Below are 19,469 nucleotides of genomic sequence, written 5' to 3'. Positions count from 1 at the left end.
AATGTATTTAAGGTAAGGTAAACATAAAAAGTAAAGAGAAATCTGGAAGAAACAGAAATTATACAGGGAGAAGAAAACTTTTTAAAATATATTGGTAATATCCTAATAGAGATTAACAAGATAGGGTAGAATGGCTAAAATGGAAAATACTGACAGTACCAAGTACTGGTGAAGATGCAGATAAACTGGAGCCCTCATACATTGTTAGTGGTGCAAATGGTACAGTTATTTTGGAAAATGGTTTGGCCATTTCTTATAAAGGTAAATATACATGTATCATATGACTCAGCAATCCCATTCCTAGATGTTTACCCAAGACAAATGAAAACATACAGGCTTGTTCATGAATGTTCACAGTATCTTTCTTTGTAATAGCCAACAACTAGAAGAAAAAGAAACCTAATGTTCATCAACCAGTGCGTCAATAAATAAATTGTGGTATATCAACAACATAATAAAATCAAACTCAGCAGTAACAAGTAACAACTACTGATACATGCAACACCAAGAATGTATCTCAAAATCCTATGCTGAGTGAGAGAAGCTTGAAACAAAAGGCAACATGTTGTATGCTTCCATTTGCATAACTTTCTGGAAAATGCAAAACTATAGGGGCAGAAAGCAGATGAGTGGTTGCCAAGGGCTGAAGATAAGGGGAGAGGTTTGACTACAAAGGGCTGCAAAAAACTATCTGGGGTGATGGGAATATTCTATCTTGATTGTGATAGTGGTTACATGACTGTATATGTAACCACTGCATATGTATATGTATACAGTTTGATAAGGTTTGACCAACCAGGAGTGAGTTTTACTATATATAAATCATACCTCAGTATACCTAAGTTTAAAAAGATATAGTATCCATGAAACATAACTAGGATGCTATTTTTAAAAGAGAGAATCCTTGGAACATACAAACAAAAGTTTTGGGAAAATAAAAATATAATGGTAGAACTGAAAATCCTAATGGAAGGACTGGAAGATAAAGTCAAGGAAATTTCCCAGAAAGTAGAACAAAATAAAGAGATGAAAAATTGGGAAGGAGAAGGGGAAATAGAATAATTAAAGGATCAGTTCAGCAGGAACAATAACCAGAATGGTTACTAAATAGTAATTCAAAAACTTTTCCAGAATTAAAGGGCACAAGTGTTCAGACTGCAAGGGTCCATCAGGTATTCAACATAATAGAGACAGAATCCCACACTGAGATCCATTATTGTAAAACAGAGGAACACTGAAGGCACGTCAAAGGTCCTAAAAGCTTCCAGAGAAGAAAATGGAAACACAATGGATTAAAAATCAGAACAGCACTGGATTTCTCAAGTTCAACATAATATCTATAACACAGTGGAACAATGTCCTCAAACTTCTGAAGGAAAATAATATCCAACTTAGATTTCCATATCAGACAAATATTAATCAAGAGTGAGTACAGAATAAAAGACCTTTTCAGATATACAATGACTCAAAATATTTACCTACTATGAGCTTTCTCTCACTGAGTTCTTGGAGAATGTGTTCCTCCAAATTGTAAGAATAAATCAAGGTGGCAGACAAAGAAACCAGTAAATAGGACATTTAACATAAGATATGTGTAAAAACAATTGCTACCATCATGATAAAAGGAGATTCCATGATGACAGCATGCTCAGAGAGCAACCAGTGCAGAGTGGGGCAGACCAAAGGCTCCAGGAAAATGAAGCGAAGGAAGATTTAGACACTGGGGGAGAGCTTGAGGATTAAGAGTGGTAGATACACTTGATTAAAACCAAGCAATGAGAAAACAAGGCAATTGCTATTTCCAAGGAAATCAAAAAGTTGTACTGTAAAGGAAATATAATTCTAGCATATTGCATGGCTCAGCAGTGTTTTGGTAATGTAAACACTAGATACTGATCTTGCCAAACTGATGATCTAATTAAGGAAGTATGCTTGGATTTGGTGGGTGGAGAGGGTGAAAAAGAGCTATAGCTCCAGTTTTTATCATATGAATTCAGTAATGCTCAAAACTGAAAAAAAAATAAGGGTCTGTATATTCATAATATTTAATGATAGGGAGATAAATACAAAAAAGAAAGGGCTGAAAAAAATGAAAAAGTTTAACTCTGGAAGGTAAGAAACTGGGGAAAGACAGGAGTTGGGTAAGATTCTTTTCATAATAAATCTTGACTATTTACTTGACTGTTTATGCCATGCATATGATCAAATAAATAAGTTTTACTGTGCTCCACACTCATACATGCATAGCCTCAAACTCAGTTGTTCAACTTTTGTTTTCATTTACATCAAAAGACAGAAGTGAGCCCTGAAGTTTTCCAGAGCATTCCAAATATCTGAACACACACATGTTGTATGAATATCTATGAATCCAAATTTCCTCTTAACCTCCAAAACCCAACATGTGTAGAGGTCTCAGTATTTCTTGCCTCCTGATTTGGAGAAAACCATTAACTTACCTCCATGCATCGCATCAACTCGAATCTTCAATTGGCTGGGCCCAGTCAGCAAACTCTTGATGGCATGAAAATCAAAGACAGTCCGAAGGAGGTTGAGATAGATATCCACTGGGTCCACTATCTCCACTAAAGATAGAAAAACAAAGGAAAATGTCATTGATTGTACCCATGAAAGATACTTGGAAGCATAAAAAGAATCACTACCGTTGCAGTATGAAATTTTGATAATAAGCCTATCATATCCCCACACATGATGTGGGAAGTAAAGTGCCCATTTGTTGACAAAAATCACAAATCAAGGCGCAATCAAGATCCTACAAACTTTTCAGGTGCTCAATGAGTGTAAATGATACCAAGCTATAAATTCTTCTTTGCAAGGAAAAAATCAACCACAAAAATGTATTAAGATAAAAATGTACCCTGTTACTCCTGCCCTCACTTGCCCTCCCCCCAAAAATGCACACAACACACATCTCAATGCTTAGAGGCATTTTGGCATATCCAGTTGCCTTTCCTGTGGGGGTTGGCCAAAGACTGACTCAGCTGGTATGAAGCAAATCAGCAAGTGACCTCAGTAGTGACCCCTATTTTCCAAATGCCATTGTTCCTACGAGATTCAAGTGCAGAATTGGTGATGAATATATTCCTGAGTTGGAATGAAATCTCTTTCATGCCCAAACTAGCGCCCAATTTACAAGTGAATGGCAAATATCTAGAAATTCTCATTAAACACAAATGCTGTCCAGTTTCTAGTACTACCCAGTAACCAGGAATCCAAAAAGTTTTATTCATTTCTTTGACATATCAAAAAGCCCAGAATACATTACATTTTTCATACTTGTCAATCAGTATATAATTAATGCTCAGAAAGTACTTTCCCAAAAAGTAGTAAATATTCTTTAGGTGCTAAAATTGGTCCAGGAGCCCTGCTTTTTAAATTCATAGCTAAAGTTTGAAACATATGTATTGCTTTCAAATTTTTCAAATACATACTACTTTGGAACCCTGAAATACTTTCAAACTTGCACTAAAGATATTACCAAAGATGGCCCACTTTCAGTAATTTTTACTAAATCCAGGTGTGATATTTAATGGATGACACCTTAATATGCCATATAATATTATCCCTTCATCTGGTCAAATACATGTCTAAAAATATATTTTCTTGCACTTAAGTCAATGTAATCTATGTGTCCATTCAAATATAATTATATTTGTAACATAGATACTTTTTAATTATCTTTTCACATGAGCATAATAATCTATAAAGTAATTAAAGTGTACACCTAACAATGGTTAAAATAGTAAATTTTGTTATGTATATTTTGTCACCATAAAAAATTAATCTGTAGGCTAAAAGGTTATGCCCTGAATACTTGGGAAGTTTTACTCAGTCTACATTATAGGATAATACTTTTTGACAATTTCTGGTTCTTCAGTTCTTGAACCAATTGCCTAAATACATTTGACATTTACAGTAGATAACATACAGTACCAAACAAATACGAAAAGGGAGGGAGCAAGAAGTCAGTAAAAATTGAAAATTCACATCAAATAGTTCTTGCTCGTGACACTTTAAAGTGAAATGCAAAGGATTTACTTGTTTTCAATTAACACAAGCCTTACTTAACACCTGAACCAGTGAGACTATAGCACATAAATTATCCCAAATGATTATCTCCAAATTCTCGAAAGCCAGGGAATCCCTCCATCCAAATCCTGGAATCGCTAAAATTTTAGAAACCTCATGCCAATAGCAATGTGGCTGCCCCAATGAGCCTGAATGAGAGCTCATGAAGATTCGAGTCTCTTGGACAACTATAAAACTTGTGAAGATACCAAAAATAAGCCCAGTCCTTCTAAGCATATGTAATCAGCATATTGAAATAATTTTGCTTAATATAACGTATCCCTTGCCTTCAATTGTCCAGCCATCCCACATATGTGCATGTATATGCCTGAGCATTCTCCCAGCTAGATTAACAAAAGCAGGCACTGTTGCTTCCATTGAGCATCATGGCTTTCTATAAATTTCTGCTCACTACCTAAGCAAACAACTGACTCAAAACTTCTCAAGAAAGATTTGGTAACATTGGGCCCATACTGTGACTCCCACACAATCCATTTTAAGCTTTTCTCTGTCTCTGAAATATCACATGGACATGAACCAGGTATTTCATCTTTTTTTTTTTTTTTTTTTTTTTTTTTTTGGTTTTTTTTTTTTTTTTTTTTTTTTTTTTTTTTTTGAGATGGAGTTTCGCTCTTGTTACCCAGGCTGGAGTGCAATGGCGCGATCTCGGCCCACCGCAGCCTCCGCCTCCAGGGTTCAGGCAATTCTCCTGCCTCAGCCTCCTGAGTAGCTGGGATTACAGGCACGTGCCACCATGCCCAGCTAATTTTTGTATTTTTATTAGAGACGGGGTTTCACCATGTGGACCAGGATGGTCTCAATCTCTTGACCTCGTGATCCACCCGCCTCAGCCTCCCAAAGTATTTCATCTTTTTGACTAAGTTGAATACTTCTAAAATGAGGATACTATTTAACAGAAACTGTATTAAAGCTTATAGGAACACTAAAAAAGAAAAACATGTTAGATCTATTGCTATTACATGCCTTCTAGGAAAGAGCAATTGGATAAAACACGAGGGGAAAAATGATGTGCACATAGATGGTATTAATGTTGTCATTATATGGTTTAAAATTAATCTATAAAATAAAAAGCTATTTTCTGGGTACTGTAGAAGTTATATTTGCTTTACAATATAAGATAATATTTTTGACAATATCATTTGGTTCTTTAATTTTTGTATCACTTGCCTAAATATATTTGGTAGTTACTGAATTCCTTTGTAAAATCTCCCAACACAGTTCTTGGTATAGGGCAGGTGATCAATAATTATGTATTCAATAAGCTGATACATAACCCCATTGACTTGTTACATTTCTTCTCAACTAGCTAAGGCATTCCAGCATCTTCACCTTAACTGCTTAGACAAGTTTTGGCAATTTACAGCCTATTCTTGGAATGTTATAATGGAGTCAACCATAAAACTTTTCCTATGTTGAAAATGGTATCAAGTTTGGTAAGCGGTTTTTGAAAGTTTCCAGTTCTGAATATCTCGGCTGCTCTCATGTCTTCTCTCTACACCATGTTCAATTTACACATATTTATCAAGAGCCACCCCTGAGATTGACAATGCAATAATTTTTATGAGTGTACTTCCCTACAGAAACCAGTCAGCCCCATCCACGTGGTTACTCTGACTTGTTCAAATAAAATCTCTCTGTTACCTCGGAATGGTTTGAATTTATTCTCTAAGTCAAATTCTTGTCTTCCTAGTCGAGATAGGTCAATTCGGAGATCAGGACATATAGCATACTCCTCAATTGTTTTGCTGATCTGGTAGATTTTGTCTGAGACAACATCTGGTGCAGGACCTAAAATTTGAACACCAAATATACATGTTTTTAAAAGTCTCATGAATTGCAAACAGAGAAATGTTACCATCCTCCTCCACCAGGCAGAGCAAGATTCATTTGTTCTCTAAACAACAATCAATGGTTCACATTTCAATTAGCCTTGATATTTTTTACACTGTACTCATCCACTATGGGAGAAATTTTGTCAGCCTCACCTGTCCTGTGTAGACTAACAACCCATGTTTGTTTGTTTGCTTTAATCCACTTCTAAGCAATGACATATCTTTCCTAAAAATAGTTTCACATCTGCCAGGGAGACCCAGTTATGTAATCAGCTTTATTCAGGCTATGAGACACAAACAGGATATGCATTTGACAGAAGTGAGGGATTCCAGATTTACACTGCAGTTTCGTTTCCCCAGTGCACCTAGAGGAAACTATGCTTTCTATTCCTGGCTCTGCTGCCTAATTGATGTGTGAGCTTAGCAGGGTAAGTTAATTATTTTCCCCAACTCACAATCTCTAGCCACTTCCCAGTTTCTAAAATGAAGCTCAACTAAAAATACATGATGCATTTCCTCAGAAGGTCAAATTGACAAGTAGTATTAGACTTTAAATAAATTAAACATGAAATCAATGCTTGTTCACCTTTTGGGGTTTTGCTCTTTTTTACTTTGTGTATCTTAATGCAAGCGATTTTAGTTTGTTTTTTGGGTTTTTTTTTTTTTTTTATTTGTTTTTTTTGTTTTTTTTTCGTTTTAGCTTTGTTGAAGCATATTTGACAAATGAAAATTGCAGTCTGAGTGCAGTAGCTCACACCTGTAAATTTGTTTTTTGGGTTTTTTTTTTTTTTTGCAACAAGTTTGGGAAACAAGTAGATTGAAAGATCTAAGGTATAAATGACAGATAGCTTTCTGTATGAATCTTACTTGTCAACTATACTGTAACTTTCTACTGAACAAAGATTGTTTCTTGATTTTTTAAATATCTTAATCTGTAGAACTGTACTGTCCAATACAATAGTTACTAGCCATATTTTGTTGTTGAGCACTTTAAATGTGGCTAGTCAAGTTGAGGTGCGCTGCAATTGTAAATGCACACCAATTTTTAGGAGTTAGTAGAAAAGTGTAGTAGATTGAATTAATTTTTATATGATGATGTAATATAACAATATTGTAGATATAGTAGGTTAAATAAAATACATTGTGAATTTCACTTGTTTTAGATCTCTTTTTTTTTTTTTTTTTTTCTTCTGGAGATGGAGTCTCGCTCTGTCTCCCAGGCTGGAGTGCAAGGGCAGTCTTGGCTCACTGCAACCTCTGCCTCCCAACTTTAAGCGATTCTCCTGTCACCACCTCCTGAGTAGCTAGGATTACAGACACCCGCCACCACGCCCAGCTAATTTTTGTATTTTTCAGTAGAGATGGAGGTGTCACCATGTTGGCCAGGCTGGTCTCAAACTCCTGAACTTGTGATCCACCTGCCTCGGCCTCCCAAAGTGCTGGGATTACAGGTGTGAGCCACTGCGCCTACCGAATTTCACTTTTTTTTAACATGGCTACTAAAAAATTTAAAGTATGTATGTGACTCACAATATTTTCCTGTTGGACAGCACTGCCTTAGAGTGTAGCACCATCACCATATCCCAATAAATGCTCATAAAAAAAGAATAGCAAGAGTCCTATTGTATTAAGCGGGAGAGAAGACAGCTCAGAAGAGTTTACCAACAATTTTCTTGTTACGTAGGAAAAGTGAAGACCTCAAAGAAATAAACATAACCCTTCGTTTCAGTCCTTACCATATTTTACCCTTCACAAAACTTAAAGAACGGTAGTCTTGTTTAGTTTTTGCATTATTTTGTGCTTTTTAGATTACAATGCATGAATATCTCCCTACACTCCAGACACGACACTATGTTCTTTGGCTGTGTCCATCATTTTCAAGTCCCTGAATTTTAATACCAAAGCACACAGGTTTCCAAAAGTAAAATAAGTACTGTCTCTCTAGATAATTTTCTATGATGCCATTCAGCCATCCATGCTGATAACTTCAGAGTTCACCAACAACTTCTGAATTCCTTGTCAATTTCCAAGTTCCTTGATATCTTCCACTCGACTTTCATCATATGCACCCCAAAACTATGTACAATTATAATATATATTAAAATAAATGTTTTTTAAAGGATATGGCACATCTATAGGCACTCATATGAAAACAAATTTTAAAATGCTAAAAAAAAGAATATCCAAAAAGAGATTTTAAAGTGCATAAAATAAATAAATGAAAAATGGAAAAGCTAAAAAGCTTTCTAACTTGCTGTAGTCCCATTTATTTGTTTTTGCTTTTGTAGCCTGAGCTTTTGATGTGATATCCAAGAAATCATTGCCAAGGCCAATGTCAAATAACTTTTTCCCTATGTTCTCTTCTAGGAGTTTTATGGTTTCAGATCTTACATTTAGGTCTTTTATTCATTTTGAGTTTATTTCTGTGTATAGTGTAAGATAAGGGTCCAATTTCATTCTTTTGCATTTTTGTTTTCCCAGCCAACATTTACTGAAGAGGTTTTGTTTTTTTTCTTTCTCCCTTATGTCCTCTTGGTTCCCTGGTTCAAAATTAGTTGACTATGTATGTTTTGATTTATTTCTGGGCTCTTTATTCTGTTCCTATGGTCTATGTTTCTGTTTTTATGCCAGTACCATAGTGTTTTGATTACTTTAGCTTTGTAATGTAATTTTAAATTAGCAAGTGTGGTACCTCCAACTTTTTTTTTTCCTCACCATTACTTTGCTTTCTTTTGTGGCTCCATACAAATTTTAGTATTGTTTGTACATTTCCATGAAGGATGTTATTGGAATTTTGATAGGGGTTGTGTTAAATCTGTATATTGTTTTGGGTAGTGTCAATGTTTTTTATAATATTAGTGCTTTTGATCCATAATCCATGAGCACAGGATATCTTTCCATTTATTTGCATCTTATTCGATCTCTTTCATCAATCTTTTGTAGTTTTCAATCTACAAATCTTTCACCTCCTTGAATAAATTTGTTTCTAAGTATTTTTTGATGTTATCATAAATGGGATTCTTTTCTTGATTCTTTTCAGCTGGGTCATTGTTTATGCATAGAAATGCTACTGATGTTTGTATGTTGATTTTATATGCTGCAACTTACTGAATTCATTTATTAGTTCTAAAAGAGAGAGAGAGAGAGAGACAGAGAGAGAGAGAGAGAGAGAGTGTATGTGTATGTATGTGTGTGTGTGTGTGTGTGTGTGTGTGTGTGTGTGTGCTCTTTGGGATTTTCTATATATAGAAATCCCAAATCCCTATATATGACATGATCTATATATAGGATCATGTCATCTGTAAATAGAGATAATTTTACTTCTTCCTTTCCAATTTGGATGATTTTATTTACTTTTCTTGTCTGATTGTTCTTGCCAGTACTTCCAACACTATGTTGAATAGAAATAGCAAGAGTGGGTATTCCTGCCATGTACTAGATTGTGGAAAAGTTTTCAGTTGTTCCCAATTGATTATGATGTGAGCTGTGGGTTTCTCATAAATGGCCTTTATTATGCGGAGAAACTTTCCTTCTATACCTAAAATGTTAAGAGTTTTTGTCAAGAAAGAATGCTGAACTTTGTCAAATGCCTTTCCTGCACCAATTGATATGATCATGTGGTTTTTATCTTTCCTGCACCAATTGATATGATCATGTTGTTTTTATCTTTCATTCTGTTAAGCCAGTTTTTGTATGTCAGGGATAAATCCCACTTGGTCGTGATGCATAATTTCTTTGATGTGTTGTTGAATTTGGTTTTCATCAATATTTATCAGAGATATTGGCCTGAAGTTTTATTTTCTTACCATATGTTGTCTGGCTTAGGTATCAAGGTGATGCTGGCCTCATAAAATGTGTTTGGAAGTATTCCCCGTAGCTCTAAGTTTTGGAAGAGCCTAACAAGTATCGGTAATAATTATTCTTTGAATGTTTGATAAAATTCGGCCATGAAGCCATCTGGTCTTAGGCTTTTCTATTTTGGAAAGTTTTTCATCACTTCTTCAACTTCTTTATTTGTTGTTGGAGTGTTTAAACATTCTGTTTCTTCCCAATTCAATCTTGACAGGTTATTTTTTCTAGAAATTTATCCATTTCTTCTAGATTCTCCAATTTGTTAGCAGAAAATTGTTCATAATAATCCCTTATGATCATTTTTATTTCTGAGGTATCTATTGCAATGTCTCAGCTTTCATTTCTGATTTATTTGAGTCTGCTTTTTTTAGTCAGTCTAGCTAGGAGTTTGTAGATTTTGTTTATTTTTTTTCAAAGAACCAACTTTTGATTTTATTTATATTTTCTATAGTTTATCTATACTACATTTTATTTATTTCTGTTCTAATCTTCATTATTTCCTTCCTTTTGTTCACTTTGGGTTTAGTTCATTCTTTCTTTAGCTCCTTGGGATATCATCTTAGTCTATTTATTTAGATCTTTTTCCTTTTTTAATGTAGGCATTTCTTGCTATAAACTACTCTCTTAGAACTGATTTTGCTGCATACTGTAGGTTTTGATACATTGTATTTCCATGGTCATTAATCTCAAAATATTTTTTAATTTCCCTCTTGATTTCTTCTTTGACTCATCTTTGACCCATGAGTTCTTCATAAGCATGTTGTTTAATTTCCACATATTTGCAAATTTTCCAAGATTCCTCCTGTTACTGATTTTTAACTTCATATTATTGTTGTTAGAAATAATACTAGACATAATTTTAATCTTTTGAATTTGTTAAGATTTATTTTGTGGCTTAATATATAGTCTATCCTGGAGAATCTTCCATGTATGCTAGAGAAGAATGTATATTCTGCTGCTGTTGGATGAAAAGTTCTATATAGGTCTAGTAGGTCCATTTGGTCTAAAGTGTAGTTCAAATTTAGTGTTGTCTCGTTAATTTTTTTGGCTGGTTGATCTCTCCATTGATGCAAGTGAGGTACTAAAGTCCCCAACTATTGTTGTATTGCTGTATATTTCTTCTTTCATGTCCATTAATATTTGCTTTACATATTTAAGTACTTCCATGTTGGATGCATATATATTTACAACTGTTATGTCCTCTTGATAAGTTGACCACTTTATCATTAAATCATGACCTTCTTTGTCTCTTGGAACAGCTTTTTACTTGAAGTCTGTTTTATCTGATATAAGTATAGGCATCCCTGCTCTCTTTTGGTAACTCTTTTCATGGAATATCTCCTTCTATCCCTTTACTTTCAGTATATGCCTATTCTTAAACTTAAAATGGATCTCTTGTAGGTAGCATCTAGTTGGATCTTTTTTTAATCCACTCAGCCATGCTATATCTTTTGATTGGAGAGTCGAATCCATGTATAAGCAAGGTTATTATTGATAGGTAAAGGCTTATTCCTGCCATTTTGCTAATCGTTTTCTGGTCATTTTGTAGATAATTTGTTTCCGTCTTCCTCCATTGTTGTCTAACTTTGTGGTTTGGTGGTTTAGTTTTCTGCTTTGTGGTTACAATGTTGTGTTTTTTAAAATATTCAACATGAATACACTTTTTTGTTTGGATAATGTGTAAAATGTCTGCAAGGAGGGGGAGATAATAAGTTTTCCCTTCAGAATGTACAGTTTTGCCTGGGATCAGGAATAATTTATAATGATAACTGTTGCTGGTTAGAATTTGGTTCCTACCCATATTCATGCAAGCTCAGTGTTCTAGATTAAAAGAGATTTAAGAGACTTGCCAAGCAAATGCATGGTCCTTAGATGTATCCTGGTTTGAATAAAACAGCTATAAATAATAACATTTTGGGGATTATTGAAAATTCTGACTATAGCTTTCAGGTGGTATCAGAGAATTAGTGTTATTATTGTTAGGTATGTTGATATGGTCATGCAGCAATATATCTTTCTTTTTAAGAGATGCATACAAAAATATTTAGGTGTGAAATGTCCTCATGCTGTAATTTGCTTTAAAATTCTTCAGAAAAAAAAGATAAGCAAAATAGAAAAACAAGATAGTGAGTACATGGTATCTAATTATTATTCTTCCTATTTTTTTGTGTATTCAATTTTTAAAAGAAATTTACCCAATACATATATCCCACCCCTTCCACTAAGAACTCCAAAACTGTAAATTGCTGTAAATATAAGAAAAAGTGAAATAATTCTACGATTCTGAGAGAAAGTCAATACTGTAGGAAAAAGCCCAGGATTTGGGCTAAAAATCATTAGTCTGACCCTGATCAACCCTGTGGCCTTCAGCAGTAACTCAGCCTCTCAGGGCTTTGATTTGCTCTTCTGTAAAATGAGGTAAATTGTCTAAATGACCTTCAGGGAGTGTTTTAATTTTAAAATTCCAAGTCCTTCCACATCAGATAAGCAACAACTATTCAGTTGTTTGTGCTGAGGAGTACAGAGGACCAGGAGGCTGCCCAAATGGGTTCATAAGCCCATTATGCCCCTCCTTGTCGGATCACCTTGGGCTTTTCACTAAATTTTTCTGAGCCAGATCCTCTCCACCTTGCCTGTCTATCATCAAAGGGTTGCTGTAAGACTATAATAATGTAAGAGGAATGAAATCATGATTATTAAGGCATATTCTGAACCACATACCTCCATTGGCAACATTAAACTTCACTCCAAACTCTCCCCCTGGTCCTCCAGGGCAGTGGCTGGCTGTTAGGATGATTCCACCAGCTGCCTTGATCTTCCTGATAATGCAGGAGACCGCAGGTGTCGACAAGATGCCATTCTGTCCAATAATCAGTCGTCCAATCTAAATCATCCAAAACAAAATCAATCCAGTTGTATGGGATTAAAAGAAAGCGCTCCAGGCTCTGTTAACATATAGTCAATCACTTGATAAAAGAAACAAAGTGGGCTTTAGATTAGGGGAGGCAGGGTAGGGGTAACTCTGACATTGTCTATCTTATCTAATGTCTCTAAAACCATTTGGAGCACTCACATCTGGCAGTCAATTATTAACCTGTAAATAGGATATGGCTCATTGATCTTCAGTAGTTTGAAACATCTGCTTTTGATAACTGAGGGGTTAGCTTGAATCACACAAGAAGTTCTTAGTTTTGTACTGACTCAGAAACTATGCATGTGAGCATGCTAGAGATTACAAGAAAAAAGAAATGGAGTGCTTCTCTGCTTCTTCTACTTCCTCTAACTTAGAACAAACTCAGATTAGAACAAGTACAAGGGGCCTGATTTACTACAACTTCATCCTCTGAAGGCATATTTTAACTGTCCGCTTCAGGAATGACTGTTCTGCTGAAAGTAGAAATTCTCTTTCTGCTGTTAAATGACAGCATGTTCTGTGACATTGGAGAAATTACCCAGTCATGCTAAGCTGAGATCTGGAGGTCATCCATGGATGCAGCCAGATTCTTTCTATAGCTACAAAACTGACTTTTTAAAAAGGCAGCAACACAGCCCTGAAGAACATTTAGTGCCACACTTTGTTTTAAAATTGGATTCAATATCATCCAACCTAGTAGTTCTCAATATTTCTACAAAATAGAATCACTTATGAAGCTTTTTAAAATCCCAGTACTCAGACTGCATTCCAGACAGATTATATTGCAATCTCTGGGGTAAAGCCAAGCATTAGTAGTTTTAAAGCTCCACAGGTGATGCCAATGTTCAGCCAAGCTTGTTACTCAAGCCCCCTTGTTACTCAAAGGGCTGGAAGCATGGGCATCACCTGAAAGCTTGATAGAAATGCAGAACCTCAACTGGGTGTGGTGGCTCACACCTGAAATCCCAGCACTTTGGGAGGCTGAGGCAGGCAGATCACCGGAGATCCAGAGTTCAAGACCAGCCTGGCCAACATGGTAAAACCCTATCTCTACTAAAAATACAAAAATTAGTCAAGCATGGGGGTGCATGCCTGTAGTCCCAGCTACTCGAGAGGCTGAAGTGGGAGAATTGCTTGAACCTGGGAGGCAGAGGTTGCAGTGAGCCAAGATCACGCCAATGCACTCCAGCCTCTGTGGCAGAGCGAGACTCTGTCTCAAAAAAGAAAAAGAAAGAAAGAAAAGAAAAAGAAGTGCAGAACCTCAAGGCCCACCCAAGGCCTACCAAATAAGAATCTGTATTTTAATAAGATCTTCTCCTCTCTTCCCAGATAATTCATTCAACAAGTACTAATATAACCCACAAGCCAAGACAAACTTTGACATACAGTCCAACAGCAAAGTTGCCCTGGCACCATCATTGCTAGAGGTCAGTCACTGACCAAATATAACCATCAGGGAGATCAGGGGAAAAAGAGATACAAGAGATTAAAAAGCACATGCACACCCAGACGCAAGCTCAAAAACAAAGCAGACTTGGGATGATTTTGTATGGAAATCTACAAGATCTGCAGGGTAAATATTTTCAAGTAGAGGAGACAGATTATAAACAAGCAATGATAATAATAGTTACTAGTGGGGTACATATTAGGAAGGAATTCAACTGCTGTAATAGAGAATAAAGGAGTGTCAATTGTAATAATAACATAATATTGACAGCTAAGGGAGCTTAGATTTTATTCTAAGTACAATGGGAATCCACTGAAAGGTTTTAAACAGTGGAAGTGACCTGATTGCATTTTTAAACATCACGGGCTGAGCAGCCCAAATGGTCCTATTAAAAAGTAAGTCACATCAAGTCACTAAAACATTCTAATAGCTTTCCTTGTCCCCCACCCACCCAAAACAGAGCCAAAGTCTTCATCACAGTCTACAAGGCCCTACATAATCTGACCCCTTCACCTACCATCCTCCACTGCCCTCCCTCTTCTGTTCCAGCCACAAGGGAACAGAGCAGCTATTCTTCAAATAAGCCAAACATGATCTTGCCTCAGGGCCTTTGCATTTTCTTGCTCCTCTGCTTAGAATACTTGCTCAGATATTAATATATCTGTCCTCTAAAGTCCTTTGGGTTTCTGTTTCAATGAAAGCTAATCAGAGATAGCACCCTTGATAGTCCTATCTAATACAATAGCCAGAAGTCCCTAACTTCTCTATTGCTTCCTATTTCCTTCACCCTGCTCTAATTTTCTGTATCACATATATTACCGTCTCATATATTTCATATTATTTGTTTATTGTCCCACTGTATGTAAGACCCAAGGACGGGTTCTTTTTTTTTTTTTTTTTCCACTACTATATCCCAAGATCTTAAAACAAATCTGGCATGCGGTAAGTGTACAATAAATATTTGTTGAATTGATTAATGGAGAAAAATGAAAGAATGATGAATAGCTTCTCTGGGAGAAATACAGAAAGAGGAAGATCAGATGGGAGAGTAATCAAGTTTAGTGTTATAGTATCTTAGACTAGGCTAGAGCCAACAGAAATGAAAATAAGTTATTTTGTTTGAGATATATTTTTGGCAGGAGGATGAACAGAATATGCAGGTGGACTGGAATATGGAAGAGGGGAGCTGTGGTAAACAGCCTCCAAAATGGCCCCAGTGTCCTTGCCTTTTGGTATTTGTGCCTTTGTGTGGTCCCCTCCCACACTGAATGGTGCAGATCTGGGTAGTCAGTATATATCACGGAAGTGATTGTGTGTAACCACAGTGAGGCCATAAATGGCATGGACACTTGTGCCCTGCTCTCTTGGTTGGCTCATTCTGTAAGATGCCAGCCTCCATGTCATCAGGACACTCAAGAAGCCCGTGAAGATGAAGGAAGACCTGCCAACAACAGCCAGCACCATCTTGCCAGCCAAGGGACTGAGCATCTCACAGTGGATCCTCCAGCACCCGCCAAGCCTTCATATGACCAAAGCAATACCAACATGTAACTGTGCCCTCATGTGGGTTCCCAAGCCAGACTACCCATCTCCTGTCTCACAGAAACTGAGAGAGAGAGTAAATATATGTGCTCACAAACATTACCATCTAATTTTCCACATTATATGTTTATTTCTCCATTGTATATAAGACCCAAGTACTGTGTTGTTTTTTTTTTCACTGCTATATCCAAAGAATCTAGAACAAATCTGGCATGTGGTAAGTATACAATAAATATCTATTGAATTAATTGATGGGAAAAAAAAGAATGAATGATGAATGGCTGCCCTGGGAAAAACACCTTGAAGAGTGGCAGAAGCAAAAGGAGAAGGATGAGATGGGAGACTAACAGCCAGCACCACCTTGCCAGCCAAGGGACTGGGCCATCTTGCAGTGGATCCTCTAGCCCCCATCGAGCCCTGACTAAGTCACTAAGTTTCATGGTAATTTATTACACTGCAATAAGTTACTAATATAGAAGCAGTGAGAAAAGGAATCAAGAATCATCTCAGCTTTCTACTTGTAATAACTTAATGGATAGTGGTGCCATTAATCAAGTCAGGAAACAGAAAGGACAATAATTACACCCATACTATTATCCAAAGCCATGATACATTATTTTCCATATGCTCTTGCTAAAATTTATATAGTCATCCAACTCATTTTATTGAGTATCTACCACGAAACAGGCAATATGGAAGAAACTTCTGATATAGAACTGAATATAATTTAGTCACTGCCCTCAAGTAACAAGTCTGGAGAATCAGGAATCTGAAAAATATTTGTAAATTTGGTTCAAAATTTTCTCTCTATTGAGCCATTTAAAGGAAAAACTTTGAAGATTGTAGAGCAGTGACATACTGGGTTAGCAGTTCGTAAAAACGTGCAATGTATTTCCATTGCACAGAGTCAATGCTGAAGAAGAGCTGCCCAGCCAGGGGCTACATTTTCCAAACCACCCTTACATCTAGGTGTGGCCACATGATACATTTGGATCATGGGCGATCAACTAGCATGAGAATGAGAACAGAAGTAATGTGTGAGGATTTCAGAAAGCAGAGATATCACCTCTACACTGCTTATTTCTCTTTCTACAGATTCAATGCAGGTAATCATGTGGCTGAGGGTGTCAGAAAGCAGAGATACCATTCTATACTGCTTATTTCTCTTTCTACAGATTCAGTACAGGTAATCATGTGGCTCCAGTAAATGCCAGAGTTACTAGAGGAAAAAGACCTGGGTCCCCATCCCATTTGGTAGACAAGAGTCTTTGTCCCCAAGGGACATACTCATTAGACTATAACCTGGAAACCATCATTCTCAGCAAACTGACAGAAGAGCAGAAGATCAAATACCGCATGTTCTCACTCATAGGCGGGTGTTGAACAATGAGAACACATGGACACAGGGAGGGGAGCACTACACACTGGGGTCNCACTGGGGTCAGTTGGGGGGAAATAGGAGAGGGACGGGGGGGTGGGGAGTTGGGGAGAGATAGCAAGAGGAGAGATGCCAGATGTAGGTGATGGGGAGGAAGGCAGAAAATCACACTGCCACATGTGTACCTATGCAACAATCTTGCATGTTCTTCACATGTACCCCAAAACCTAAAATGCAATAAAATAAAGGGGAAAAAAAAGACTATCGTGTGAGTGAGAAATAACATTCTATTGTTTTTAAGGCAATAAAAATTGCCTACATTTCAGGTTTGTTACAATCACCCATATTTTCTCAAGTGGTAGCGAAAGAAACATAAACGATACTTTCATGCTAAATCAAAAATGTCAAATACAAAATTATTTTACATTATTACAATATCAAATTATGTACACTTTGGGGAAAGGACTTAGAAAAATACAGAAATAAACCTTCAAAGTTTGTTAAGTAGGAGAGATTATAGATAAATTTTTATCTTATTAAATTTCTGTTATTTTTAAAAAGGTAATTTATATTCTGTTTAAGAAGGTTAAAGTGAGTAATTACAATTGAATAAAATTTCAACCTGAAATATTTTAGTTATAATTGAAGAATTAACAGAAAATCGAATTCTAGATATCTGGAAATTTTCCCTACGTGAGATGCTCATTAACCCATCAATACCAGAGAGAAGACGTATTGCTGGACATTGTCCTATCATCTGAGGGATAAGTACTGGAGGAGATGTGAGAGAGTGGGTGATGGGGCTTCCAAGGTAAGACATGGAAAATTGTGAAGATATGTGTGTCCCATATGGACACTCACCAAGGTGACCTGGGCAGAGGAGGATTTTAATAATAGGATGACCAGTCCTGTGGGTGTCAATGAGTGTCTTTCCCCCAGCCACTCCTGTCACTGTCCAATGGGCTCATAAGCAAAGTGGCTGATACGGTTTAGATGTTTGTCTCCTCCAAATCTCACGTTGAAATGTAATCCCTAGTGTTGGAGGTGGGGCCCAGTGGGAGGTGTTTAGATCATGGGGTAAATCCCTCTTGAATGGTTTAGCACCATGCCCTTGGTGGTGTGTTCTCACTCTGAATTCACAAGAGATCTGCTTATTTAAAATTATGTGGCACCTTCCCCCTTGTTCTCTTGCTCCCAATCTTGCTGTGTGGTGTGCCTGCTCCCACTTTCTTGTCTGCCATGAGTGAAAGCTTCTGAGGCCTCACCAGAAGCCAAGCAGATGCTGGCACCAGGCTTGTACAGTCTTCAGAACCATGAGCTAACTAAACCTCTTTTATTTGTAAATTACCCAGCCTCAGGTATTTCTTTATAGCAATGCAAGAACGGTCTAATACCAATGCCATGATGGTTATGCATGGGCTCGACAACATGGACATTCACCCACCAAGGCTGACCTGGCTATGGCCACTGCCAATACTGAGTCTCCCTGTGGTACCATTCCCTACATGATCAGCCAGCTACCTGGTGGCAGATTGGGCGATTTGGGCCACTTCCATCATGGAAGGTGCCGCACTTTGTACTCTACTAGAATAGACACAAAGAAGAAGAGATAGGAAGACAGATGCAAAGACTGGAGTAAGGCAGCCACAAGCCCGGGAAGCCAGGGAATGCATTCTGCCGCCAGAAGCTGGAAGAGGCAGGGAACCAACTCTCCCTAGAGCATCTATGAAGTATGTCTGTGCCAACACCTTGATTTTGATTTCTGGCCTCCAGGACTGTGAAAGAATAAGTTTCTGTGGTTTTAAGCCACCAGATATGTGCTAATTTGTTACTGGAGTTCTAGGAAATGAATACAAAATTTGTAACCTAATATGAAGTTTGCATTAGCTTCATAAGGCTGCTATAACAAACTGCCATAAACTTGGTGGCTAAAAGCAACTAAAATTTATTCCCTCCTAGTCCTGGAGGCCAGAAGTCCAAAAGCAAGGTGTCAGCAGGGGCCTGCCTCATTGGATCACTCTAGGGGAGGATCCTCCCTTGCCTCTTCCAGTCTCTGGTGGCTCCACATATTTCTGAACTTGTGTCACATCACTCCAATCTCTGCCTCTGTCTTCATATCACTTTCTTCTGTGTGTCTATGTCTTCTCTTCTGCTCACCCTTTCTCTTCCAATTAGGCCAGGATAAATGTCATCAGACAAGGCATGCTTTCAAAATCTAGTCATTGGTAAAAAATGTATAACTTTTGGAAGCCCTTTTATATAAAGAGAAAGCATTCAACTTGAAGTTAAAAGGCACAGGCATGGCTGGGCACAGTGGCTCGCACGTGTAACCCCAGCACTTTGGGAGTCCAACGCAGGCAGATCATGAGGTCAGGAGTTTGAGACCAGCCTGAACAA

The 19,469-nt window shown here is 37.1% G+C and overlaps 1 protein-coding gene across 3 annotated transcripts in view; it reads right to left on the bottom strand.

Annotated features, from left to right (window-relative positions):
* Positions 1–19,469, bottom strand: part of PGM5 (phosphoglucomutase 5) — a 177,007-nt gene that overhangs the window by 144,679 nt on the left and 12,859 nt on the right. For 2 of the 3 annotated variants that reach the window (XM_017543420.2, XM_017543421.2), the window contains exons 2-4: positions 12,513–12,675; positions 5,749–5,895; positions 2,457–2,582 (exon numbers count right to left, since the gene is read on the bottom strand). In XM_017543420.2, the coding sequence (XP_017398909.1) occupies positions 2,457–2,582; positions 5,749–5,895; positions 12,513–12,675 (436 nt within the window). The remainder of the gene's footprint in view (positions 1–2,456; positions 2,583–5,748; positions 5,896–12,512; positions 12,676–19,469) is intronic. The other variant, XM_037743818.1, reaches the window with a different exon arrangement.

Source organism: Cebus imitator, unplaced genomic scaffold (genome assembly GCF_001604975.1).
Source record: "Cebus imitator isolate Cc_AM_T3 unplaced genomic scaffold, Cebus_imitator-1.0 Scaffold155, whole genome shotgun sequence".
In the NCBI taxonomy this organism is placed as follows: Eukaryota; Metazoa; Chordata; class Mammalia; order Primates; family Cebidae; genus Cebus; species Cebus imitator.
This window is presented reverse-complemented; position numbering and strand designations above follow the sequence as displayed.